We start from the raw sequence: 27,234 nt of genomic DNA on the forward strand, positions 1-27,234 counted from the left end.
TCTTAGTTTTACAAACTGATTTATTCTTAAACCTTATTTGTGGTTTAAAAATAAAAAACAAAAACACCTTTTGATTTACCAGGCAGATCTGAATCTCAAATAAGAGCCACTCTGCATCTACAGCAGTGCTGTTCGATGCTGCTGTGAACAATGAAACAGAGCTGTAAAACAGGAGAATAAGCAATACAAAGACAGGTGATGGCAGAGTTGTGTTCTGTGCCAGATTAAAGTCTCCTGATAACTTTCAGGGGGAAGGGTTGGATTATGGCTGCCTGTAAAAGACTATCTATGGGAAATTGCTTTCTCTCAGACCTTTTTAGACTCTTCCCTAAGGTTTTTTTAAGCTGTACCTTTGTGCATTACCACTCTTACTGTCAGTCTCAGGTGTGGATTTATCTGTAGAATGCATAAAAGTTTATGATGCCCAAGAAATGCCTAAAATGGGCTATTTGAAGCCCATCTGAAATTTTTGAGAATCCTTGGTATAAATGTATTTGGAGGGTAGGGATTCAAGATTCTTGTATAAATTCAGATACAGATTTATTGCAACGAAAACATCTTTGGGTTGGGAATTGGTTCAAAGAATCATCTGTTTACTCATGTTTCTAAGTTTACATGGTCACTTTTTTTTTGTCGTCACCCTAAAATGTATGTCCACAGCTGTTTTGATTTTTCAAGATGGTCTTGAAAGAGCAGTCACCTTTGCAGATTCAAAGCTTGTGCTTTATTTCATCTCTTGTAACTGCTTTAGTTTTCCTGCTGTTCTCATGACATACTGTGTGTATCTTGCAAGGGCTTTAAAGCAAGTTTTTCCTGTTCCTTGTTCTTCAGAGCTTCTGGTACAGACTTCAGACACTTATTAATTTTATCAAGCAGTTCATTCACAGCTGGGAGTTTTTTTCTGCAATAACTTGATTGAAAGTCCTCAAAAAGTAGGCACTCAGTAAGACAGTCTGTCTTAGAATTATGTAATATAGCAGGGGGTGAAAAAAATGTGCTCACTAACCTGGAGTTTGTAGGCTTTGCTTTTCTGTGCCAGCAGTTCTTGAGCAGACCTTTGTCTCATCACCCTTAGGACTGCTTTGACACTTTTCGAAGGAATTATTCTCTTATTTCCTTTCTGTGTTCCTCAGACTGGCCTGGTTCATAATTTAGGAAGGAAATAGTGTCATAATATCTTAATATGAATTGTCCAACTTTTATAAGAGAACATTTGTCCTTATGCTTATGTATGTCTGCACTTTATGCATATGTAATAAGATTTTTAGCATCCCATCAATGGAGTATCTCTGTGGTACATTTTGAGTTATATTTTTGGGTTGTAAAATATCTGTTGTATCCCAAAAGCACCCATAAAGTGCCGAGAGGTGTTTGGGAGCAGAGGTCACTGCAGTTCCCATCAAGCAACAGCCATAAAAGTCTTCCCCAGAATGAAATTTTTTGAATGTTTTCCTTCTTATTTATTTGATTTAGATCAGCTTCATAATACATACATGTGAAATTGATTTATTGTTCTAAGTTATGAATAAAAGCTGTTTTGAAGACTTGGTCTTAAATTATAAAACCAGTGACCGAGATTTTATCAGCTGTATTACTGATCTGTAGAAATTTTTAGATAAATTGAAAGGGTCCCTCCTGGCCCCCAGTGTTAATCCCTTTGTGGAAATGATCCTGAAGTAATAATTGTTAGAGCCTACCAGAGAATTTATAATAGGAAAACAAATTAAATGTCAACAATTATGAAAGGGACTTTAAATTTTGACCCTACATTTGAAGCATTGCATAACTGTAATAACACATTGTCTGAGAAGAGCGTGGAGGAATATAAATCATATGAGGTGTCTGTATGATGTGTAGAATTAGAGATAGCCATAGAACAAACTGACAATGTCATTTTGTTCCTCTAAAATATGTTAATGAGGTTACGGATAAAAGGATTTAAAATGTCATCCTGAGCTATTTTTAACTGTTCAGGTTCAGTCGGAGTCACTTTTACAGAAAACATGCAGTTATATACTGTAAAAAATGGGTTGGTGTTTTCTTTATGCATCAGTCTTTTGTGCTGTGTTTCAAAGAGAATAGAACAGATGAGAGTTTGCTTTTGAGGCAACTCAGCCTGTAAACCTTGAGTGTTGTGAGAGCATGTGTGTTACTGGAAGACTTTAGCATGAAGGGGTTTTGTTTTCAGTATAAAGTTGCATAAGGTTAATAATTTTTTTTATCATGCTGCTAGAAATCAAAGCATTAGTATAGTAAATAATCCTCTTTGTCTAACATTTCTAAATCCATAGCACTGGCTTGCATGCTGTGTTTCTTACTTCAGGAGAAACCAAGAATTGATTGTGGCTGGCTGCCAGGAGGACAGCAGTTTGTCTCTCCATATGGGAAATGCATCTTTTGCTGGCACAAAAGGTGATTATACCATTGCCAGGAGCCAGCTCCACCTTTGCCGTTATACCATTGCCAGGAGTCAGCTCCAGCTCCTTATTTATTGCTTTTGTGTGAAATAATTTTTCCTGTGTGGAGAATGTGTCCTTTCTTAAAACCATTCAGTAAAGATCTTGTGACTTCTCTAGTGTTTCAAGGTTTCCTGCCAGCACAAGCTGATGTGATGTCTTTGTGTGTGTCTTTGTACCCATGGGGTGTAGATATCTTTGTATTCCCACGGAGATACCTAAACTGGCATGTTGGGAATGAGGAGGGAACTCTTCTCCAGCTGTTGTTGGCCTTGCATGGCTGATGTGGCTGTGCTGGTGTGCTCAACAAAACCTACTTAGAAGCACAACAAACAAAGCAGAGATAGCAGACCACTGAAAATATGTGTATTAGTGTATAGTTTCTTACAGAATAATGCTAACTCCATGTCAGTTGTTTTTCTTCTCAGATATGCTTCAAGAAACACAGAGAATCAGTGGAAATAATTTTATAGGGAGGAATTAGATGAAATGTCATATAGTAAGGATATTTAATATGAAACTGGATTTGTTTTAATGTAACAGTCTGTTAGTATTTTTATAGCAGAGGATAATGTGAAAACATAAATAGACTTTAGATTTCAAGCCAAATTTGCCTTGATATTAAATGCAAGACATTTTGTCTGGCCAAGTGAGCCTTGTGTAGCTTTTAAAAAAATATCTGTAACTTTCAGAATACTTGGGATGCACAAATGTTAAGAAAAGGCACTTAGGTAAATCAATATGGATTTTACCTTTTCTCTGGGCATTGTTTAACTGCTGGTTTGGGATAACTGTAAGGTGGAAGATCTCAGTGGGCTGTCTCATGAACTGTTCTTAATGAGCATTATGTTATTTTCCCCTCTTGTTTTTTCTAGACTGTTCAATTAACCCCCAGACGATGGCTCAACCTGCAGGAGTACCAAAGCAAAAAAATAATGGCAGACCATGGGGTTACAGTTCAGAGATTCTTTGTAGCTGATTCTGCAAATGATGCCCTGGAGGCTGCTCAGAGACTGAGTAAGTTGCCTGATAATGGGAGAACTCTGCTTCACTGGATAGCAATCTGGAAAATAAATTGTTTTCTAATAAGTTTAAACAGTCTTTAAATTCATGCTTACTGAAAATGCTTAATTTTGTATATGAACAAGTTTATAGCAGCAATACTTGGAACTTTATTTCTCAAAAGTTTTGCATGCAGCATGTAACATGAGTTCTTTAATTAACATAATAATTCAGAATGTCATGAATAGTTGCTGAGGAAATTTTTTTTTTTTTTTGCATATTTGATATAACTTAAGGAACTGAAATAAATGAACTGGTGTAAAAAGCTGTTTTCAAACAAAAATTTGCTCTATTAAAAAGCAAAGAAAGGAAAAGGTTGTGGCCTCTCCATTTTAAAAATATAAGGATATTTTTAGAATATCTAAGGATATTTGTTAATGTGTGTGTGTCCATATGAAGAAATAGAAAAGGTGAGTTGAGTTACCATCGTGAAAGGATGTGACTGTGGCTTGGAGAGAAGACCCTGCTTCTGGAACTTTATTTTGGTTTTCTAGCAACATCCTCATTCTAGCATGGTGAACGTAAGATGATAATGTGGGTCAGAAATGGATTTATGTAATAGCTTTTTTCTCAAAAAGAAAGTGTTGAAGTACTTTGTCAATCCATTCTAACTCTGAAATAATTTTTCTTCTTTTTAAAGTTGAGTAGTTTGTACAGTTTTCCTCTTTTCATTTAGCTTTTGTTAATATATCAGACATCAAAATGCCAGAGGCCAGACATTATTGTAGTCTAATTGTGTGGTAACAGGAAGGTTTTTTGGTTTATGCTTTACCTAATGCACAGGCCACTTAGTTAAATGCATTTCAATTTTGCACACTGGAAGGTAAATTAACACAACTTACTCATATCCAAGATCTTATCAGAGCTCAAGTAGCTGACTAGCATTAGCATAATGGCTTGTTCAATCTCTAGAACTTCATTAAGTTGATACATTTTTCAGTGATCAAAGCCTTCTTATGACAATCAGTGTATTTGAAAATATATCTGAAACAAAAAATTAAGTGCAAGTGTTATGGTCATTTAGCAGTACAAAATGGAAGAGCTGGACACAAAGCAAAGCACATAAAATTGGAATGTTTCCTCATGTCTGGATGTCTGAGAAAATCAAGGAATGCTAACTGAAGCTGTGGCAGGTTTATCACCAGTCTTACAGCACTTAAACTCTCCTCTTCATGATTGAACTCATAAATGGATTAGTCTGTCCAATAACTATTGCTATTCTTGATCTCTATGACTGTTTGGAGAAATAAATTACTCCATTAAAGGCAGTGAACCTCCTCTGTTTTATGATGCTAAGTTTATTTTAAATAACCTCTCTGGCTTGCTTGCTTTGCAAATCACAGAAATACCTGTCTACTAAAAACAAACAAACTGTGTTTAAATAATCAAAAGTAAAATCCAGAACCAAAACATATTTGCTCTTGCAACTTTATCAGGTAAATTTTATTTTAATTGTGTGGGCTCGTTTGCACTTCAGAAAGTGTAAGTTAGTAGTGCCTTTCTTCGTTTGATGTAGTTGCATTCAGCCATGGTGCACTACTGAGCATGAAAGAATTGTGGTTTATGGTGTGGAATCTATTTCATGTTGGAATGACTGACACTCCATTGATCCATTTAATAATTAACAACATCCTCGTAATCATTCTGATGGTGTGCTGTCCTTGTACTTCTAACACTTCTAAGACTTTAAAAACTAAGAATCAACAAGAGCATCAGTTTTGCTACCACGGTCATTGTTGTTCCAAGATTTTGCCAGGTTTATTTTGTTCTTTATGATCCCTCAGATTAATATTGTCTCTGTCACTCAGGTTTGTCTGCACACTTTGAAACTTACCTGCACAACAGGAAAGTTCAGCCCACAGGAGGCACGAAATATTATGAAGTAAAATAACTGGTGAAGGCAGTTTGGGGATGCTGTTGATAGACAGGCATTCTGCAGTAAAATAGGGGGAGAGGCCAACCTCCCCTGTCAAGTCCTGGTCAAAATCGGATGGTTTAGGTGTTGTGTGCCACATTGCAGCTGTCCTTAACTTTGGCTTCTTCAAACAAGAGAAGATGCTTGTCAACATATTTTAGAGATAAAAATAGGATAAAGTTCTCAAAACTTGAAAGTCAAAGGTACAGTATTTTTCTTGTGAAGGGAAATTCTTTCTATAGCCTTTATATTCTTACAGCATTACCTCACTCATACGGGTCTGTGTGTGATAAAGGGGTACAGATAAGGGGATAGGAATTTCTGTCATGGAATTCTGCATAAAGTCTGGAATTCACAACTTAATTTCACAATTTTACCAACTATTTTGTGCTTGATAGAGCTGTCTTTACTGCTGCAGGGCATGTGCTCACCAGTTCTGCTATTGTTGGATTTCCTGTTGATGCAATGGAAAAAGATGAGATTAGATGATTTTTGCTGCTGTCTTCACTTGCGGGAAGGTGTTAATGCATGTCTTCTTGAAAGGGTTTGCCTTTACCCAGTATCAGCAGTTTTGTTACACTTTGCTCATTTCCTCTGTTTCTCTCTATTTTTATTAATATGTACACTGAATGTTAATTTTCTCAAAGATTTTCAAAACTTACCAACTGCATAAAAGGGAGTCTACAAGGAATTTTTAATGGAAAGAAAGGATTGATTTTTTTTTTTTCCCCTTCTAAGATAAGAATGGCAGATGTGAAGAAAATTAACATGACGTCACTAATACCGACTTCAAAAGAAGTCGTACACAATAAAGAATACAGAATTAAGCCCCAAGAAATTCATTGCCTTCTATGTGCTAAGCAATTTTCAGGTGTAACTCTTGTAGGGAAGGCAATATTTACAGACTGCCAAGAAATTCAGTTACAATAGTTTTCTGGTTTATGTTAAAATTCCTTGGTTTTCAAGAGAAGAATGAAAAAGATGTTGTGCTGTTTTGCTGCACAGTATTGTGTTGTTTGATCTGCTCTCTGAAGAAACTCAATTTGTAGACAAGTTCTTACAATTCCAGTGCAACTATTTAATAGGAAAAAAAGTGAAATATTTGGGAGCCAAGTTTTTGTCTGAAATATAAGCTCATCTGGCCGTTTTTGTATTAACTCACAAGTCTTCTGATCTAATTCTCACTTAATTTAGGGCTTGTTTAGCCAGAGAAGGCATTTCCTTACTTGCTGTTTCTTTTCTGTTGTACTGTAGTAGCAATACCTAAGGAAATAATCCTTATATATGATATGTGTACCCCTGAGGGTGTGTGCGTTGCCCCTGCCTGCACTGTGCATCATTGCAGGGCCATCATTTGCTCTGGGCTCCTCCAGCAGAAGCCTTTAAGTCTCGTGCTCTGCCTGATGGAGAGGTTATTAAGGGACCCATCATTTTAAACTAGGAGGTGGGCAAAGCTGAGAGGGGTTGTAATTATGCTGGAGGGGGTTGCTGTGCACTGTCATTTGGCTCTTTAAATCAGTAGAGAATTTAGAGGTGGCTGGCACTGCTGACAGTCCTAAATCGATGCCAGGAACTTGGCATGTGTTTCTTTTTCTGAATTTTAACAAAAGCAATAGAATGCTGCCTGTTGCCACTTAGTGTTTCATTACATTTAGGAGTCAGTCAGGTGCAGTGTTCACACTCTATCACAGAGAAATGCAGTTCAATTGAGTGCAAGGTTTTTATTCACTCTTCTTTTAAAAAGAAATAAAACAAAACATAGCCTCTGCATGTCCTATTTCTATTGCTTATGCATGAGGGAACTCATAAAATTCAGCTTTGGACTGAAGGCATGCTTTTTATATCAGGCTGGAGAGGTAAACATGTATTTTATAAAGAACAGAAAATGTTTATTGAAGCATCTTTTCATGAGGTCATTTACCTGTCACCTATTATTCACCATTTTTCAGAATATTGAAAGAGTTCTTGGTCATGTGAGCACCAGTCTCCTTCCTATCTCAGCTCCTGAGGTTTTTTTCTTCCCATGGCTTTTTAATTTAAAGGGAAGGCTGCATTTTTAGATGCTGTTTTAGATCCCTTATCTGAAAATTCACCTCTCTAGTACAAGTTGAGAAAACCACTTGAAATTTACGTTTAGAAGGGTTCAAAAATTGACCTTTAGGTTTGTCCTTTTTGTGTAGATTATGAAGAATTTGTTGGTGATAAGCTTTTATGCTGGGAAAATGAAAAACATCCTTAAACCTGATGTTTCTGAGGATATTTGAAATGCGAATTCAGGCTCTTTTTTGTTATATCAGGAAGAGCTTTTCTATGAGTATCCTGTACAGAGTGGCCCTCTATATAAAATTTTATTTGAGAAACTTGGCTACTTAGCTGATCTTTTTTTACTGTCATCATGGGATTGCTTATGTGATTTAATTTCCTCTCTGTTTCTGTCCATCAGGATAGATAGAAAAATTGCTTCTTTCAGCATTTCTATGATTTCCTTATTTCTTTCCATTGTGTGCTTCACTGTGAAGTAATAATTTTTCACCTGTGCATAATGAGTTATTTCTCAAAAACCCTCATGGACTGAGTGGTTATAGCTAGTTATTTTTTAGAGCCACTCCGGTTATCCTTTTCTGCATACATGGAAAAAATCGTGTGTTGCTGCAATAGCATTCCAGGGAACTGTACACAGAGAACTTGCTTGCTGGTGAGGAACAGCTCTTCCACAAGTCCTCTCATTTTCTCTGACAGCTTTTATTAAAGTTCCTTAGACTTAAATTGTAGCTTTCTGAAACTGTTCTTTCAGGCAAAATAATTCTGTAAGTTATTGACTAATACGATTCTATTCTCAGATGGGTAAGTATTTAGAAAAGTCTTTTAAATTTAGTAGAAAACTGGTGGTGGATGAGCTGCCTTTGGACCACGTTCACTGTTACTGAGTATGAGTATTTCTCTATTCCACTTAATGGATTTTGCCTTGTCAGAGTGATGAAATCTAAGATTAGAGTGAATTTGCATTTTCCAGGCACTTCTCAGTGATAGAAAATACCTGTTAATACTCCGTTATTTGCAGTCTTCATAGGCATCCCTTGAATGCATCAGTTCAAAGCTCCACAAAATTTGTCAACGTCTGCAGTTTTACTTTTTGTCCCTTGTTCAGTTCCCTGTTGTTTCTTAGAGCACTTTCCTCCCTGTGTCCCTTTGCTCATTTCTTCCTCAACCCTTCTCCCACTTTATGAGTTCTGATTGAGAAAATCCTCTTCCTTTTTTTTTTTTTTTGTGCTAAACAGTCAGTTGTTACCCTATTTAGCATAGTTAGAGTGCATATTTAGCAGTTGTGTACTGCTAAAAACCATTTGTATGCATACTGGTTTTTTGCTTGCTCAGACCCACATTTGCTTGACTTGGCAATCATAGAAAGTAATGTTTCTGTGTATGATCAGAAGACAAACACTGATTGGTAACCAAGGTTTAAATTATATTTAAATATTGTCAAATAATATTGTTCAAATAATAGTTTTTTTCCTACATTTGTCCATGTTGCAATGATTTAATTTTTGGAAAAAATTCTGAAATATTACGGTTGTGTGAACAACTTTAAAATTCTCACTTGTGTCTGAAAATGATGAAAATAGTAAAGTAGAGTAAAAATTATGACGGCAACATGTTGTTTGCTGCAGTTAAAGTAATTCTTTGTAGGAGGCTTGGTAATCAATATGTTAGTGATCCAATTTATTTACCTCATCTACTGGATGAAAAAGATCAGTCATGGAAAATCAGAGGAGCTAGGAAAGGTGTTAAAGGGTTCTGTTCACCAAACGTGCCTTGCTAGGGAGTTTGTTAGAAAGTCCTGGGGAATTAGCTGTGATACAGCTGCAGAACAAACCAAGAGTAAAGCACCTATGCATAGTAGTTCTTTTTATTTTTGGTGCTTTAACTTAATCTGTCTTGGAAGCTGAACTGCGCAAAGCACAGTCAAAGTGGAATTAGGATTTCATTTGAGGATTTCACACTCAATCCCAGTTGGTGCTCCAGGACCATTCCCCTGGATAGGAGCCCTAAAGTGCTGCTGCTTTCTCCTCCTTGTGTGCATGGGTTGGTTGGGTTTGAATCTTGTAATTCCTGCTTGTGCTCCCTCCCCTTTGCTTACCTTCTCCCTCTGTGTCTCATGCTAAGAAACTGCTTCGCAGAGGTGGCAGAGAAGTGGCAAACTTCCATGTGCAGCAGTATTTAAGCAGTTCAGCACCCTTGGTACACCCTGCAAGGGCTTTCTACCTTTGCTTTCCTGCTTGTTCATTCCACCTCTGCAGCTCAGCAATGTTTTTCCACATAAAGCCTTGGCACCTCTGTGGAAACCAGGCAGCTGTGGGACCACATATGCATTTGTTGGTAACGGCCACATGTGTTGCATCCTGCATGCCAGGAAAAACAGGCAGAGAAATTTGCAGCTTCCCTAACTGGGAGTTTGAGTTTTATTCTTTTCCAAAGAAAATTAATAATAGGTTTTGTCAAAGCTCACCACTGGGTATTGTTTTTTTTTCAAGTTGAACCTTTCTGTTTCAAGTTAACTTACAAATTGTGGCTTTTTTAATATTTTAGGTATGAAAATTCTTTGCAGGACCCTCTGTCTCCAGAGGAATTACAGAAAGAGTTAATTTGAAATGCAGTGTTACGGAAAACAAATTGTTTTGTTTTTATTATCTGTTCCCTTCGTTAGAGAATTACATGCTGAGTGTGAGTCAGTAAATGCAAGCTTGAGACTGCTTACATTAGTTAGATATTTTATAACCATTCTTTGTCACCAAATGTCTTCATATTCAATAGATTTATAGTAATATGAGTAATGGCTTGGGGGCTAACAAATCAAAATCTCATTTCAGATGTTTGACACTAATGTTGAGCTGACTTATTGTTCTCTGTGTTGGATTTCTGATCAAATTACCAAAATAACTACTTGAAAGTAAAACACAAAGTCAAAAATACTCTAGAAATGGGGTACTGAATTCAAAACATAATGTGTGCCACAGAGTGTGGGCATTTGCAAATTTCAGTTGTGTTAAGTACACTACTGGATTTTCGTTCATAAAAGAAGGAGGCAACAGAAATTATAGGTTTTTCATTTCAAAACCAATCAAATTCTTGATTCAAGAATTTTATCAGGTGGTAAAAAATGCAGTTTTACAAGAAAGGTACAAGATGACTGCTGGTATTTATTCCACTCTTGTCACACCATATTTTATGGTGCTTCAAGGTAGTTTTGCAGCTGCAAAACAATAACCAGATGCGTAATTGAGAAGCAGCTGCATGAAATTGTCATTTTTTTATGCATGAAATCGGAACCATTAGACACACTTTATGTATAATATATGAAATGTATATGTATATATATGAATATGTATAATAATACGAAATACTAAACAACGTTTTCTCTGTAGTATTAGCAGCTGTGTAAAGGAGAGAAATCACTCCTTCTGCACTCTCTAGATGCCCATCAGCTTCTAAATATTTGGGGACAGTTACTGAAAGCAAGTTTCATTCTTCTCTGGTTTTCTTTCTTATTTTCCTTGTTTGTTACTCTGTGCTGTGTAGTGCTGCATCTTCTATGTGATCAGTCTCAGTGGATAATCCCATGTATAGGGGTCTCAAATACAAAATTGATGTTTATGCCTGTTTTTCATTTAAACTTTTCAGTGGAAGGACTAGTAGCAAAATCATGTTGAATAAAATCTAAGCGAGAATGATGGCAGTCCTAAAATAGGATAGTTTATGATTGGCATTGTCACAATTTCCCTAATCTCCTGTAGTGTCCCCCAAGTGACACAGGGTGCAGCAGGAAGATATTGTTGTTAGTTATCCACTTTCTATATATAATTTATTTGGGAAAGTTACTTTTTTTAAATTTGTCAGTTGTTTCTGTTAAATTTATAACACCTTTTGTCTTTAATGGACTAGGTGGTGGTTTAGGATGGGCTGGATTGACAAGTAAGGATATTAACTTGTACATTTGCTATAGAAGCACATGATTTTGAACCAAGCCAGGAATCTGTCACAACTAACCTTTCACCTCATATGAAGCTCAGGGAACACCCAGCATCCAGCCTCCATACTATGATTCCCATCCCCTATTTCCTCCTTAGCCCTCTCCAGTCAATGAGGTAATAATAACTAGTATTTTGCAAAGGTTAGGATGACTTGCAAGAGCTTGTTTTATCTTTAAAGATGGGAGTAAATTACAAGTTGAATATATCAGCAGTTGAGAAGTATGATCATAAGAGGCTGTGATTATTTTTTTTTTCTGGTAGATAATCTCTACCTAAAATGGTAGAGCAGTTTTTGAAGCTAAGGATGTTCTGACATTTTGTTAATCTGCTACTTCATATTTGAGAAAGTGCTGTGAATTTTAAATATGTTTATCTACATTTCTTCAAATATTTGCAGTTCAAGAAAAGTAAAATATTTCAACACATTTATGAATACAAAATGTGTCTTTGTAACCCTGCTGGATTCAACTGGGAGATATTATCTGACTCTCTGCATCACAGTATATTTTAAATGATGCTCTAACCCTTGAGAGTGTCATCACAAAAAGCATTTAGTGAGAATCGTGTTCAGAAGTTAGCTATGCTCTTATTTTAAGTGATTTTTGTTTTATTAAGAAAAATCTGAAGTTGACAGTTTTACCTATATGTGGTATACTCTCCCTGGTCCTACAGTTAAAGTCAGCTTTTGTTCCGTGCATCATTATGAAGGGGAACATTTTTCTTGCACCTCCCCTGGGCTTAGTTGCACTGCTCACCTGAGTAAGATGAATATGGCTAAAATACAGGCTATAAATCTTAAATATATTTATTGTTCTAAATACTTAAGAACAGCCTTGGGGGTTTTGGAGAAAGAGAAGAGAAAGGCAACCACAAACAGTTTGCTGTATAAACAGTTTACAATTTAAAGTCACTGGGAAGATTCCCACTGCTGCACTGCACTCCCCTCTACTCCCTGCGAAGCCTTACCCCTCTATTCCTCCAGTTACTCATCTGTATAGTTTAGTAATAGCTTTCCTAATCTTGGTGTGTTGTGCTTTGTCCCCACAGATTATCGTCACAGCAGTCCTGACGCCACATCTGCTCCTCTTGTTCTTGTTACCACAGACAAATCCTGTATCCAGTTTTTTGGTTTAGCTCATTAGAATGTTCAGTGTGGTTGATTTTCTTACTGGCCTTTCCACATCTTGCATTCAGTGTAATACAGCTTTTGCTTGGATATGTTGGAATAAAAGAGGAACAAGAGAGACTTGACGCTGATCACTGCAAATTTGACTGTCTTAGGAGAAACTAGTCTTATGCAATCTCTCCCCTTCCCCAATTAAATATAAACTTACGTCTCATGCAATAAAGTAATCTTCCATTTAAATATGATGATTAATGTATACTATAAATAACTTACTTATTTTATCTTTTGAGTCACATTCCTATTTGAAGTGCATATGCAGATAGTATTTATTTAGTTGTTTCTTTGGTCCGTAAGAAACCAAGTTAGGTGCTTAAAGATGTTTGTATGGAAAAGTTATTTTACAATTTTAAAATGAAAAACTTTCATGTGTTTTCATATTTTATGTTGTTGGTTTACAAGATGAGTCTCCTGTGTTGCTGAGCTTATGCAGCTTTGTGACTATTTTCACAATTTTGATGGTATGGGTTCCGATTTATGGCTGGGTTTTATATTGAGTTTCTGATGTTTAGTGTCCTGTAAATAGTGAGATGTCTGGACTTGTACAGACTGGAGTGAGTATTCCTTCAGAAATCTCTTTGCTGATGAAGAAACAAAATAAACCAGTCAACTTAAATACTGGAGAGAGACTTTTAAGGGCCAAGGTTCAGGGGTAATTTAACACGAGTTGCATATCAGCGAAGATGTCTTGATGATGTCGGAATTTTCAGTTGTGCAGAAAGGATGCAATTAGTGCAGTTAACAGCAGGTAAGGCAACACTAATTATATGTTCTTTTGTCTCTAGGAATTGTTTTAGCTATTTAGAGCCTTCTTCTTTTGCATACTATTAAGTAAATTATACTGCAAAAGACTTTCTGAGAGTAAACTGTAACCACGATTTATACAAGTGTAATTTATACTGCCTTAGATATCAGTTCTGAACTTGACCTTGAAGTGAGAAGGTTGGAATGGAACAAATGACAGAAGCACAAACAAAACATCATGCAAAAGTGTTGCCTCTAAAGAAAAATTGCCCTGTTGCATATCTGACATGTCAATAAAGTCTGGAACTCTTTTCAGCAGCATAGAGAGAAGGAATAATCTGCTGTTGGTTTATTTTCAGCTGTTACCTTGTCTAATTCGTAAACCAGGCAGACACAATTACGTGACTCTGCAGAAGCTGAGAAGTGGGTTTTCTGATGTGGTAAAGCAGCTTGCTGACCTAAAGTTAATGAAATATTAGCCAGTGCTTAGCAGTTGTCAGGATGACACAAAGCATCTGTTTTTGAGGATTCATAGGAGGGGCCATTGGGATGATGCTTAGGTCACACACTTGTCATTTAAATTGCAGACTGGCTGAACCTACACACTCAGCTGCCCAGAGTTATAAAGCTGGTGTACAGGTGTGATCATCTGCTGCTGACAAGTTTGACAGAGATTTGATCCATGGTCCTGCTTGTCTGAAGCTGAGAAGGTGCTGAACAGCACCGTGCACGAAGAGTGTGACCATTTGAGATATACTTACTCACCTCTTGTGTCAGTCCTGTTATAGGTTCAACATAGGTTCAAGGCACTTAAATCAGCTGCACATTCTCTTTCTTTGCAAACAAAGTTGGTGTTTTTTCCAATTTTTCATTTTTACCCAGAAAAGCTCCATTTATATGTGAGTAATTGAGGAAGTTCCAAATTCCACTGTTTTACATGACTGCTCACTCTTTTTGGTGTTTAGACTGTGCAATTTCATTAAAATATGTAGAGTTCGATTTCCAAGCATAATACTTGCCTTCAAAATCCCCACAGAGCTCAGCTTGCAGGAAGCCTAAATGAAACAGCTTTGCTGGTTTCCACATCACATTAAGATACATCCTATCCTGCAAATGCTGATTGCCAAACCAAAAGCTAATGCCTCTCTCTTGCTTTTATATTCATTTTTCTAGGCTAATTTAATGTTATGAAACCTGTAAAACATGAAGTTTAATGTATATAGTTATATATTTTCTGCTGAAGTGGTGATTGGAGCTGAAGATACCAATGCTAAGCTGTCAGAACTGAGGGGGTAGCATGTTTATATTCCCTCAAAGGACTGGGAAAGGGCTGTTGTGTGAGAAAGGCATGTGGGCTTCTAATTAAGCAGGGCAGCGGTATTAATAATTGAGACTTGTGCCATGTGCCTTGTGAATGTATGTACTGCTCTCTGTCTTTTAACTAACTGCAAAGTGCCCTATTGAGTACTAGAAGTTGGTTGTCATATGTACGCTTCCTGCTCTTTCCAAGTCCTAAACGCTGATCATGTATCTTAAGGAGAATCACAGATTGCATTCCTTGGGTTTCAGCTGAGCTGTGGTTGGCCTCACTACAGCCCGCTGGATCATAATTACATTGAATTTGCAATGCTATCCAGCAAACTGGCCTGAACAGAGTCCTGTGTGACACATCAGGTGCTGAATTGATTCAAATGAAATGCTTGAGCAAAGCTATGTAAACCCTGTTGAGTTCACAGGAAAAGAGAGATTAGAAAGACTGGAGTAGTCAAGGGAAGCACTGGGAAACCTGCAATTGGCAGGAGGTTCTTGTGCTTCTCAGTGGGCATTTGTGTGTCCTCAGCTTTCCTGCGAGGTTCAGGAGCAGGTCAGCAGTTTGTAAGCTCACATTTCTTAAAAGACTTAATAAGAATTTGTGCAAGTAACACAGGAAGTTTGTGGTCCAGGAGTACCAGTAATACCCACAGGTATTAGGGAATGTTGGTTTCTGCCTATATCAACACATTATTCTGAAATACAAGTTGTGACAACAATCAAATAAATTAATTAGTAAATTCAATAATTTTGGTCTCACAGTGGGTTAAAATGTGTCTCAGCTATCTAATGTCCCTCCCACTCACTGTATACAAATAAACTCAGGGAGCATGCATGAGTGGGAAGAAAGAGCCCATTTTAAAAGAGTGAGGAAGAAGGAACCATCAAAACAAATATCATATTCCTCCCAACAAAGAACTCCAACAAAGAACAGCCCTAGACCAGAATGAAACTGTCCACCTTTGGATGCTGAAGTGCAGTGGAAGAATGAGCATAACACCAGGAAAAAAGGTAGCAATTAGGAAATAGTTGTATAAGAATTTTAACTGCATTATTATAGAGGTTTTTCTGCACATAAAAGCATTTATTCTTGTTCTATAATAAGTAAATCTGGAATAAAAAAAAGACACTGTTGAGATCATGGGTATATTTATAATATATTCTTGGCTTTATATGTGTCTAAATATGTAAATTGTGTTTTCTCTTTGCCCAGAAACAAGGTTTTGAGTGTAACATTGCTCATGGCTTAGGTTTATGCAAACGCCTAACAAGTGTGACCTGCTTCCCTGAAGCTCAGCTTCTGTACCTCTAGAAGGTTCCTGAGGTGTGTGTGCTTCTCTGCAGGAGGCCAGTATTTGGATTTTTAAACACCTTTCCCCCTTTTTTGTTATGAATCCAGAGTCAGTACACTGAAAGCATTCCCCACTTGGAAATACTTTTTTAAAAGAACAAAAAGACAGTTTCTTTTGTATATAAAGGAAGAAATAGGCTTATGTGCAGGAGTGAAGGATCTTAAATAAAACATTGTCCTTTTTCTACCTTCGTTCAACTGGGAAAATCAATTTTTGGTTCCTCAACTGCAAAGAAAGATCAAAAGGAAAAACTGACAATATAAACAAAGGGCAAGGTGATGTGGGCTGCTTGCACTCCTGTTCCCTGGTGTGCTTCATATAGGCACTTTTCCAAGCAGAATATATTTACAGAAGAATCAAGGGTATTTTTTTTGTTGTATCTCTGAATCAACGATGTTGGGACTAAAAGTGACCTGAATATAAAAGTAAAAAAATGCTACTTTATGTTGCAATTTGTGGAGCTCTTTGGTGCAAATATAGGCAACAGTTCTCAGATGTGTCAGGTTCCTCATTGCAGAATACTTATGTTTTAAAGAATTGTCATTGATTTTACTTCACTAGAAATGGCCAAAGCTGGTACTTTTTTTTTTAGCATGTTCTGTAATGCAAGAGAGAAAATATTTTTATTCTTGCTTAAATGCCAACTGGATTCACATTTAAATCTTCATATGAAAACTAATTTTAGTCACTGTGGAGGGAAACTTTATGGAGATTGGCTTTCCTGCTTTGTATTGATTCCTGTTTATATCTTTAATAAATAAAACATGATTTATTGTTATAAGCTCATATTTACAAGAGGAGATTAAAGTGTCAGCAGGAAAAACAGAAAGGAGGAGTGTGAAAACTCTTTAAAACACACAAATGAAAAAGCACCCCAAACTGAAAAACAGCTTGAAAAGCTTTTATGAAGTATATTAATTATCTTTTGCATAAATGTAAAAAGTTGAAAGTAGTTATAAAAGTATTTGATTTTAATGTATTTTCACATTTTTGAGAGAATTACTGTGTAGACATCAATTTTTTAACCATACTGAATGTTGATTCAATGGGTATTTGTGGAAATACTCACAGCTTTTTACCGGCTAAGCTCATAGTTCAATGCCTTAGAAAGCCTCGGGCACCCTAGAGAGGCAGCACGGGCAATCCAGCGTTTCAGTAGCTCTGAAAGCGGCAAAATGGCAGCTGCAAAGCTGATACCACCAGCAGAAGCAAAGAGGGAGAAATATATCCTTCATTTTGCCTAATTCCTGCAATTAGAAGCTTTCAAACAGAGACAGATGCAGATGTTCGCAGAAGGGATGCAAAGCCAAAGAGCGCAGGCCCTCTCTCAGGTCCTTTCTTTTATTGGGAGAAGGGGAAAGGGGAGGACTGGGGGCAGACCCGGGGTGAGCGGCCAGTCAGACACTGCTAAACAGTCTGAGTTACATTTGGTTTTGTCCTCACTTGGAACAAAGGGGTTCAGAGCACATGGCAGAGGCAAGTCCTGGCTTGTCTTGGGGAGGGGGAAAGGAAGCTCGGAACAGGCAGCAACAGGTATTATAACTATAAAATAAACAGGCTGCATCTGACTCAAGGCACATCTTTGCAGGAAAGTGTTTTTGTCTGTATGTTGTGTATCAGTGTATTGGGTCTTTACCCATGCAGGCAGAATGCATTTGCATTTGGGCCTCTGTGTTTGGCATGTCTTGGCATGGTAGGGATGCAAATAACTATGTACAGAATGCTCATTTCAAATACAGATGGTCCCAAGTTTCAAAAGCAGCAACTGAAGCTGTCAGCTCTGGGACTTTTGGGAGTGTTTGCAGGGAAGGGCACTCTGCACTGTAGCATTTGAAAAACAGAACCTTTAGAAAGTGCCTCCAGATGATTGGCACAGATGACCAGTGATTTATAAAGCCTGTGATTTTTTTCCTCAAGCACTGATTAGCTCCAAGACCTCCTCCTTCTCATCAGGTGTGTCCAAGGAAAGTTTTGAAAGCAAATCCAGTGATTTAAGGCCTTAAATTTGTGTGCCTGCATAATAGCTTTGTAAGGCTGATGTCAGTATTATATAATCAATAAAATATGTCTGTATGTTTGATCTGTGTAGATTTTGAGGCATTTCAAACTGCTTGCAGCTTGTTTATTGTGCAGTTAAATCTTAATTTGTGATGACAAAGTGCTCTGAATTAGGTGAGTGGTAAGAAGCCATGTAGGAAAATTATGATGATAGTAGTGAAATGTGCCTGATTTTGTAACTGTGCTCATTTGCAAGATTTTTCTTTCTTTGTCTATTCATTAATTGTTTGTGTAACAGGAGAGTTCCTGGGAGATGTCAACAGAAAACTGGCAACTCCACCTGCTCAGTCTGCAGTGCCATGGAAGTGTCATTGTGCCACTTTCTCACTTCACTTAGACAGGAGAGCAGAGGCTGGCTGTAGCTCTCTGCTGAAAGTAATGCACTCTTTGTTGTCCTGCTTCTTCTTTCATTAGGTCTGGGGCAGCTGGAAGCTTTATGAAAAGCTTATTGCATGGAGCACATGTGACTGGCCAGGGTGGCCAAGGTCAGAGGCTCAGATGTCTTGTTCTCTCTATCAACACCTCTCCTGCACTGCTGTCTGGAGCTTCTCTCCAGAGCTGCCCTGGACAGAGCTATGAAACAACGCACTCCTAGGGGAAATTACTTGATTTCACACAAATGTTCTTGTTCATCCCTGATACTCCTCTCATGCTGCCAGGTCCCTTGTCCCCCTGCAGTTTTCCTGGGTTACAAGCACAGTGACAGTGCTTTGCCCTGAGGGTGGGGACCTTTATGTCTTGTTTTGTCTTCTGGCTTGGCCCTGTGGGTTCCACACAGGCTTCCTTGGAGGGTGGAACATTTAATTTTGCTCAGGCTATTGTTCTGTAACATGCTGGGGTTTTGTTTAAATCTCTTTGCCTCCTAATGTTTCCTATGCTGAAAACTCAGGAAATTGTTGATATTTCAACCTTTCTACAGGCTGCAAGTGAGTAGGACCTACCCTCAATTTAGTTGCTGCTGCTTCAAAATTCCTTCAACAAATGCAGACCTGGTTCTGCAGAAATGAGCCAAGGTAATGTCAGAAAAGCACTTCAGTGTTAGTCAATTGAAAGAAAATACATGATTGTAGATGTTCAGTTTCAGATCAATGGTAATAAAGTAAAAAAAAATTATTATGTGCATTATCAGATTTCATTTCTTGTGTATCCAGATTACTTGGCTTTAAAACTCTAGTCCAGAGGCTTTGCATGCAATTTACTTTGAAGAAAAATCTCTTAATATCACAGCAGCTACTTTTGTGATGAATTTGAAAGTCTTTCCTTGTGAAACAAAGGAATTTGTACATACAAAGAAGAAAAAAATAGATAGTGTTTAAAAAAGTGCACAAGAAGAAAATAAGGAATGGTTGGGATTCATGTAGGTTTGTTTAGGACGTGGTAATCTGTCTTAGGGGAAAAAACAGGAAAACTGGGAGTGTGGTTGATAATTACTGCAATATCCTTGTCATTCTGGGATAAGTGACTCTATACCAAGATGGACAATTTTACTAGCAGCGTTCTGTAAAGGTAAAATGCTGATTTTCAACATTTGTTGGGAGTTAAAACATCAATAAATTTTATAATGTCCCTAATGCTGAGAGAGTAACCTTTAACCTCCTATTGATTAACATTTGGGTTTTCTAAGATAGAACCATTTTTTATTTTTACTGTGGAATTGTTAAAATTCAACCCCTGGGGTTTTCTTGCTCTTTTTTACTTGGGACTGCATTTGCAACCAAAGAGAATGTTACTGATTCTGTCTTTGCCCTGTAAGCCAACACCAGAGAATTTGAATTCTCCTCCCTGTGTTCCCAGCCAGATAACTCATTACATCACGACTCTTAAGACAATGGTGTAAAGATGTATATCCAGGGTGAATTTGTTCATAAATTAAAGTCTTAAAATTACCTTGTAAGATGGACATTTTCCCGTGGTTTTGTTGGATAGCTACAACTCGAAATATGAAACACAGTTGTTTCTCTGTGTAGCCTTAATCAGCTAATTAGTTGCAGGCCTCTTAAGAAGAGATCTTCAGGAAATACTTAAATCTATCCCATTAATTGGGGAAAATGTGCACTTAACCAGGGTTACTTAGGAAATTGTAATCTTCTTTCAGACTGTATCTGTTTTCTCTAGCAAAAAGTGGTATTTTAGTTCAAAACTTTTCAAAGAAATTCTGAAAGGCAGAATGGACAAACGAATGTGATTATCTCTGAGGTGCTGTATCCTGCCAAAGGGCTGTGGCTCTTTTCTGCTGAGGAAGCATCTGTGGAGACCTGCTCTGCACCAGGTTGCTTTCAAATATTTTCTACTATTGTGTATCATGTTCTAGCTTGGCTTGAATTGTGTAGGCTGAGCTGCAGGTTCTGGAAAATCTAAAGGGAATGCCAGCATGAAATACCAAGGAATGCCAGCATGAAATACCAAGGAAAGTAAATGGAAGCAGTGGACTGCCTGAATTGACCCACCCCTGAAGTGGATTGCACCAACTGACCTCTGTGTGTGTGTGTATAAACCAATATACTATGTATATATATATATGTATATATGTGTGTGTGTCAGAGACTCTGCCCATTAGCTTGACTTCCAGTAGAGGACAGCAGTAAAAGCAGTTCTCCCAGGTGCTTCTAAGGAGTTTCTCCCCTTACAGATGTTTTATGAAAATAACCATTCCGATGGTGCAGGTAGTTTTTTATTTCCATTTTACAGTAAGAGACGTCAAGATTTTATGTACCTTCAGGTACTCAGATGGGACTCTCAGACCAAATTGCTCTCCAATCAGCACATACACAAGATGTAATAAAGGGCAGGGAAGAAGAAGGTGGCTGTTGTGGGGTCATTTAGAGCAGCAGCTTGCAATGATTTGGAGTAGGATGGTTTTTCAGCTGCTGTGTTAGGTAATGGGAATTCTTAGTCCCTGTAAAATGACAGGGCCTGTAATGAGCTGACAGGCTCCCAGTCCAATTTTGACCCATGGATGTTATTTCCCTGGCAGAGCTCTGCCAGATCCTTCTGGCTGGGCAGGAACCATCCTGTTAGCAAATCCATGGAGTGGGTAAAGGTGAAGAGTATCAGAGTCACAACACAGGTTGTGCTACACAATTCATACCAGCTGTTGTTGTGAAGTCCCACTTCTAGAAGAAAAATCTTAATTGTGATCTTTGAGGCATGCACTGTGATTAATTGTAACCTCCAGTGGCTGGCATGGACCAGAAATGTGTGAATGGGAAAAAGGCTGAGGAAGTGTTTGGAGCATCTTAGACATATGCAGACATTCCAAAGCATAATTTCCTTTATATCATTCCAACCATATGTATTTTTATGGGCTTTTTTTAGTGCCTAAAAATCAGAAAATAACTTTTAATTGTTGTTTATGAAGCACCATATGGCTGTCTGTAATTTTGGCTTCTCATGGAATGAGGAAAATGAAATTAATAGGAAATCACACTCAGAAATCTATTGTTAAGTTAATGGAGCTAACAGCTTGTCCAGTGTCCTCATACAGATCATGTTGTAGCTGCATATAATAAAAAGCAACTCCTTATAAAACCACTGAGAAAACAAAGTGGCAGAGAGAGGCCGAGCCAAGAAGCTGCATGTGTTGGTACTGGGCGCGGTCATGAATGGCTCAGCTAAAAAGCTACTGGTGAAAATCAAGGATACAACATGTATTTTGGCACTTGCTTTACCATGTGTTCTCAATAATTAATATTTTCTTGTAGGTGGTTTATGAATTAAAGGCTCATCTCAGGACAAAAATCTCTTGTCCCATTTTTTATTTTCATCTTTCAGGTAGAAACTTGTTTGGTCAACCCAACTAAGTTGTTCAAAGTTCTGTGCTTTTTTTTTTTTTTGTGGCTTACATTCAATAACTAATGGGAACACTTTAAACCTAATTTTTTTCTCTCTTAACCTGTCCTAATAAGCAGTGAGTTTTCAGAGCTGAATCTGTAAAGTTTTCATTATCTTACTTCCACCAAACATTCAAAACTGAAGACTCTTAATACAATGGTGCGAAAAAAGGATACATCACAAGATGAAAGACTATAAAAATTACCAAGCTATGAAAAGCACAGCAGGATGGGGTTTTTTCTCCCCCTTATTTGGACCATTCCCTAAATTGCCTCTCTTCAGCATTTTTGAAAAGTGTCTGCAGATGATGTGATACTAAGAAAAATATCACAGAACAAAAAAGAAATGGAGAAAAAATAACCAAAATAAGGGATTTTTTTCTTAGAAGGCTAATTAATATTGGCAGGGATACACTGTTGGAATGTGTTCTGGATGGGTTTATGTTGAATGTCTTGACTGTATGTGTGAGAAGGAATTGGATAGGTTGGGTAATTTTATAAATCTGTAAAAACAACATTGTTCAGGTAATACAGATTTGAAACTATGTTCTAAATAAAATTTTTTGGGTATTGAATCTAAATTAACTGGGGTATCATTGATCAGGGAGATGGCCTTTTTATGGAGTAATTGAGTCTGAAATATTGAATTAGATATTAAAGATTCTTATAATAGGTCTCCTCTTAACCTTTTCCCAGTATTAGATTATTTTGGCAATTGCTTCTATTTCACATATGTGATGAATAAACAAAAACAAGAGGAGGATGATGGTGCATTCTCTCCCTTACTACTTGGGCTCAGTGATTACTGGTGTTATCTGACATTAAGTTATAAACACAGGTGCTTACCACAATTGAAACTTCATCTGTCTTCAGTAGTTAATATTTACCAGTTGCCAGAGGATTTTAGTTTAAAATATTTCTTTTAATACTGCTTAATGCAGTAGGAATTTTTATGCAATTAAAAGCTAGATACCATGAAATCTTAACAACAGGAATCCTTAGAAGGTTTTTATGCAAACTGTGCAGGAAAATATCTCCAGGAGTAAATATGGTGGTTATTCCGGTTGCAGTGTTTCTCTTTAAAATAGATATTTCTCCATTCATGTTTGTGTTCCATTGCCTCCTGTATTCTTTAAACCTTTATGTGGTGAGTTTTCTCTGTCTGTTTCTGGATACCTCTGTTTTCTAGATCTGGAGCTCTGGAAATGAATGAGCTTTTGCCCAGAGTAGTTAACCTCCACTTGACAAGAAGGAAACATTAGAATCAACTCTGTTCCTGATTCTTGGATTTTCTTTTCACTCTGGGTAAAATTCATTGCTACTCTAGATAGCCAGAGCTATACCTGTTCATCATTTTAGTCCCACTTTTACCTGCAAAAGAACTTGAACGTCGTGTAGCCCTGTGCAATCCCTCACCCCAGCATCTCAGTTACTGGACTTCTCCATCTGGCTTTTACACCTGATGTCAGGTGTCTGTTAGAAGCTGTGCTGGAAAAAGATTCTTTCTTTAAATTGAGATAGTGTTTATTTTCATTGTGGAGTCTGATTTTCTTCTTCAGATAGAAAGTACTTCCGTAAACGAGGCTACATCTCAGTGCCCAATACTGGGGTCTTAAAAAGTCCTCTTTTAATTATGTGATTTCTGTCTGTAAATTGTGAAGAAGGTTGGGAAGGGGTTGTTGGTGGTCATTGATCGTGGGGAGGGGAAAGTCAGGTATTTTGGGTTAGTTTTGGCAGGCGGTGGCAAATCAGTGTCTTGCTTCAAAATCAGGGCAAAGAATCAAGGGCATATGTAGAATAACAGCTCCAAAGTAATACTTTTCAACTTTCTGTCTTTAGCACTACTGAGGCAGACATAAATTCTTCAGTGTGATCGTTTTCCCATCCAGATGTTTCCCAGATAATGACCAGTCTAGCATGATTCTCTTCAGAGGCTCCATAAATTATTTCAGCAATACATTGAAAACTTTGTACTTAATTCCGCTGAATAAGCTGGATAATGAATCAGGCTACTGGAGGACATTTCAATCCTACTGGGCTTGGTTCAGATCAAAATACTGCCAGATTTGCTATTCTTTTGCATGTTTCTAGTTTTGGATGTGGATTGATTTATTTATGGTCTGAACATCAAAATGTGTGGTATCTATTGCAGCCCTACACAATGAAACAAAAACTAAGGGACACAAGGCTAAGAGTTAGAGTAGAATTGTATAACAGGAACTGTCTCTGGGAGAGAAATGTTAATTTTGCTAAAAATGTAAATTTTCAGCTAAGAGCTGTTCAGTATTTTCATTGCTTTGGGTAAAAAATGCAAACTGTAGAAGAGATTTGGGTTTGGAGCTTCATTAAGAAATTCTTCATGAAATGTGTCAAAGCCCCATTGAGGGAAATATTTATGCCAAGCTGGCATTAGTGTATGCTTAGAATTAAGCAGGTAACTACCTGTTTGATGAAAGCATCTGTATTGTGTCACTGTAAATTATTGTAAAGAGGAGAAATGACCACTGGTGGTGAGTAAAGAAGTGAGGTCCCTTGAAGTGGGGCAGTGCATGCACACAGCTACCTGTCACATCACTTTCTCTCAGCTTTTACAAGGCAGCAAGAGAGGATGAATCCCTTTGAAGGAATTTGGTCCTGGCCTAGTATTGGCAGCCTTGCAGAAACTGGATCTAAAGTTGATGCACATTGAGATATCTCCCTTTGAGCCTGTGGCCTGTTCCTCGTGCTTTCGAAGGCTGTTGGATGCCCAGCCTCCACTGTGTGATGTCCTCCACTTTTCTTTAAGCTTTGGCTTCCATTTTAATGCTTACTTTTAAAGATCCTGCTGGGCATAGCAGGCCTGTATGGAAAGACTGTGCTTGGCAAAGGGCTAATTATCAAGTCTCTACTTGAACAGGGTTCAGCTGTCACATATTACAGTGTGGATTTGTTAACACTTCTTAAGGGGTGGTGGTAACATTGCAGTTGTCTTTACTCTCTGCATATTTTCATATATGAAAGAGAGTAAGTTTAGGTTTTATATTATTACTGTATCCCACAGCCATAGGGAGGAGAGGAGAGAAGATCCAGCAGGCAGGAATTGTGCAGCAAGATTGATTTATTTAATTATTTTACAAACTCTTTTATAGACTTTTTTCTTCACAGTCTAATTGAACAAAGGATCAGCCACCCCCTGGTTTGACTGGCTAAAATCCTAAACATCCATTGTCAAAATATTTTTCTATTGTACCATTAACATAGTTCTACAAGGTCGCAGGTGTTCATAGTTTATAGAACTTCTGCTAAGCTCTTCGTGACAGAGAAAGGTATCCCACAGGCTTAGAAAGAAGCAAGAAAGTTCTTGCTAGCAGCAATATTGTATCCACATTATATGAGGAAAAAATTCTCTGCCATCAGGGAGGTGATGCACTGGAACAAGTTGCCAGGAGAAGCTGTGGTTGCCCCATCCGTGGAAGTGTCCAAGGCCAGGTTGGACGGGGCTTGGAGCAATCTGGGATAGTGGAAGGTGTCTCTGCCCATGGCAGGGGAGTTGGAATGGGATGGGTTTTAAGGTCCCTTCCAACCCAAACCAGCTGTGATTCTATGATTCATATTAACTTGCTTTTTCACCGTGTGAACTCCCTGGTTTCTTGCTTAGGTTTTTTATTTCATGCTCCAACTACAACAACTGCTTTATGATTAAAAGTGAAGTGTGAAAAAAAACTAATATATGTGCCTCGGTTTTTATGTATTTGACACTACATACAGGTTTTTCAAAATCATCTCTGCAGTTCAATAATGGATAAAAGAATTAGAATCAGTCAGAGAAGGCTTTGTGTCTCTTGTGCCTTACATATAATCAGAAAGAATGAAATTTTGAACACGTTCCAGGAAAGCAGGTGTGTGTATTGTTGCAGCAAGGGGCGAGAACAGTGTTTGTTCCTAATGGCTGCTTGACTTCAACACTACAGATTGCATAAAGCCTGTTCCCTGAATTGTATTAAAACAAATCGTGTTATGGTATGCAGTCAAGAATTTAGGACACAGTTGATCTGCCTGAGTCTGCTAGCTTTAAAATATATTTTACTGGGGGGGAAAAAAAGGTTTGCATGTTATTTTGGCAAGGAAAACTTGAAATCCTTGTAAGCTTTAAAAGGTAAAGATGCAAAGAAAACTGTCAGTGTATTCATTTCACTTTTTTTTTTTTTTTTGTAGTTTAGGGAAATGGGAGGGATAGAGAGAAATGTCTTGATAAGAATCTGTTAAAACTGACAAATTTTTGAACGACAGTTTTAGAAATCAAGTCTTGTGATTTATTCATGTATTTTATAAGGAAAGCAGGTCTACTAAAGCATATGAATTTGCATCCCCAGGTTTCTTACTGCTTAATAGAGTATCCTGAGAAGCTTCCATGGTGGTATTGTCAGGTCATAGGGATTGTGACTAATACAGAAGGAAAAGTTTTCTTTGCTTGCTTTTGCAGCCTCTTAAAGTGAAATCATCAGAAGAGGAGAAAAATAGTATTGGCTTGGGCATAATATAAAGAATATTTTAAGTCTAAAAGTAGCAAAAATGGACCTGTTGGGTATAATGATGGAAGAACCCTGGATCCCTTTGCATGGATTTTTCCATTTTTGTTCAGTATTTGCTATTTATGTGCTGTAGGACACCAGGATGACTCTGCAGGTTACAGAAATTGCCTTTCTCTGTTTTGCCCATAGAATGGATATTGCTTTAGACCTGGCAGAAAGAGCTTTTTCTCTCTTGTCAGTGAACTTCCGTGCTCTTCCACAAAAGGACAAACTTGTTCCTTTCTTGATTGAGTTTCAAACCATATCTACTCTCAAGTTTGTAAGCAAACGTGAAAATAGTCATTTTTCTAAGCCCTTTGTCTATTACAGAGGAAATTTATGTAAAAAATAATGAGAAGTTAGGTTGAAAAAAGAAGCTGTTAAAAGCTGAAAAAGTCAGAAGTAAGATATCCCATGGAGTTTCAAACAAGCACATACAATGAACAGTTTCAATATGAGAACTGTTTCTTTTGGATCCCTGCCTTAATGTGCATATATTTCCATGCATTATAGTGGTGCTGCTGGATCTAGTGAGGCTCCGTTTGCTGTATAAGTAATTTATCAGGTTTAACTTATATGTAGGATGTGTGAATACTTGATTACTTTTACTCTGAGAAGGTTTAAGACTGCAATATTGAGAGTGAGCTTTAGCTTAGCTGATTTTATCTACACCGGTGAAGTGTGTAGTAATGGCTATGAAAGCAATTAATAATACTAGTGACAGAATCAAGAGACTGACTAATT

The 27,234-nt window shown here is 37.5% G+C and overlaps 1 protein-coding gene across 3 annotated transcripts in view; it reads left to right on the top strand.

Annotated features, from left to right (window-relative positions):
* Positions 1–27,234, top strand: part of SUCLG2 (succinate-CoA ligase GDP-forming subunit beta) — a 113,457-nt gene that overhangs the window by 16,882 nt on the left and 69,341 nt on the right. For 2 of the 3 annotated variants that reach the window (XM_042014442.1, XM_042014424.1), the window contains exon 2: positions 3,332–3,473. In XM_042014442.1, the coding sequence (XP_041870376.1) occupies positions 3,332–3,473 (142 nt within the window). Of the gene's footprint in view, positions 1–2,323; positions 2,413–3,331; positions 3,474–27,234 lie in introns of all 3 variants that reach the window. The other variant, XM_042014433.1, reaches the window with a different exon arrangement.

Source organism: Corvus kubaryi, unplaced genomic scaffold (genome assembly GCF_017639235.1).
Source record: "Corvus kubaryi isolate FWS band 111438036 unplaced genomic scaffold, C.kubaryi_AGA036_p1.0 136, whole genome shotgun sequence".
In the NCBI taxonomy this organism is placed as follows: domain Eukaryota; kingdom Metazoa; phylum Chordata; class Aves; order Passeriformes; family Corvidae; genus Corvus; species Corvus kubaryi.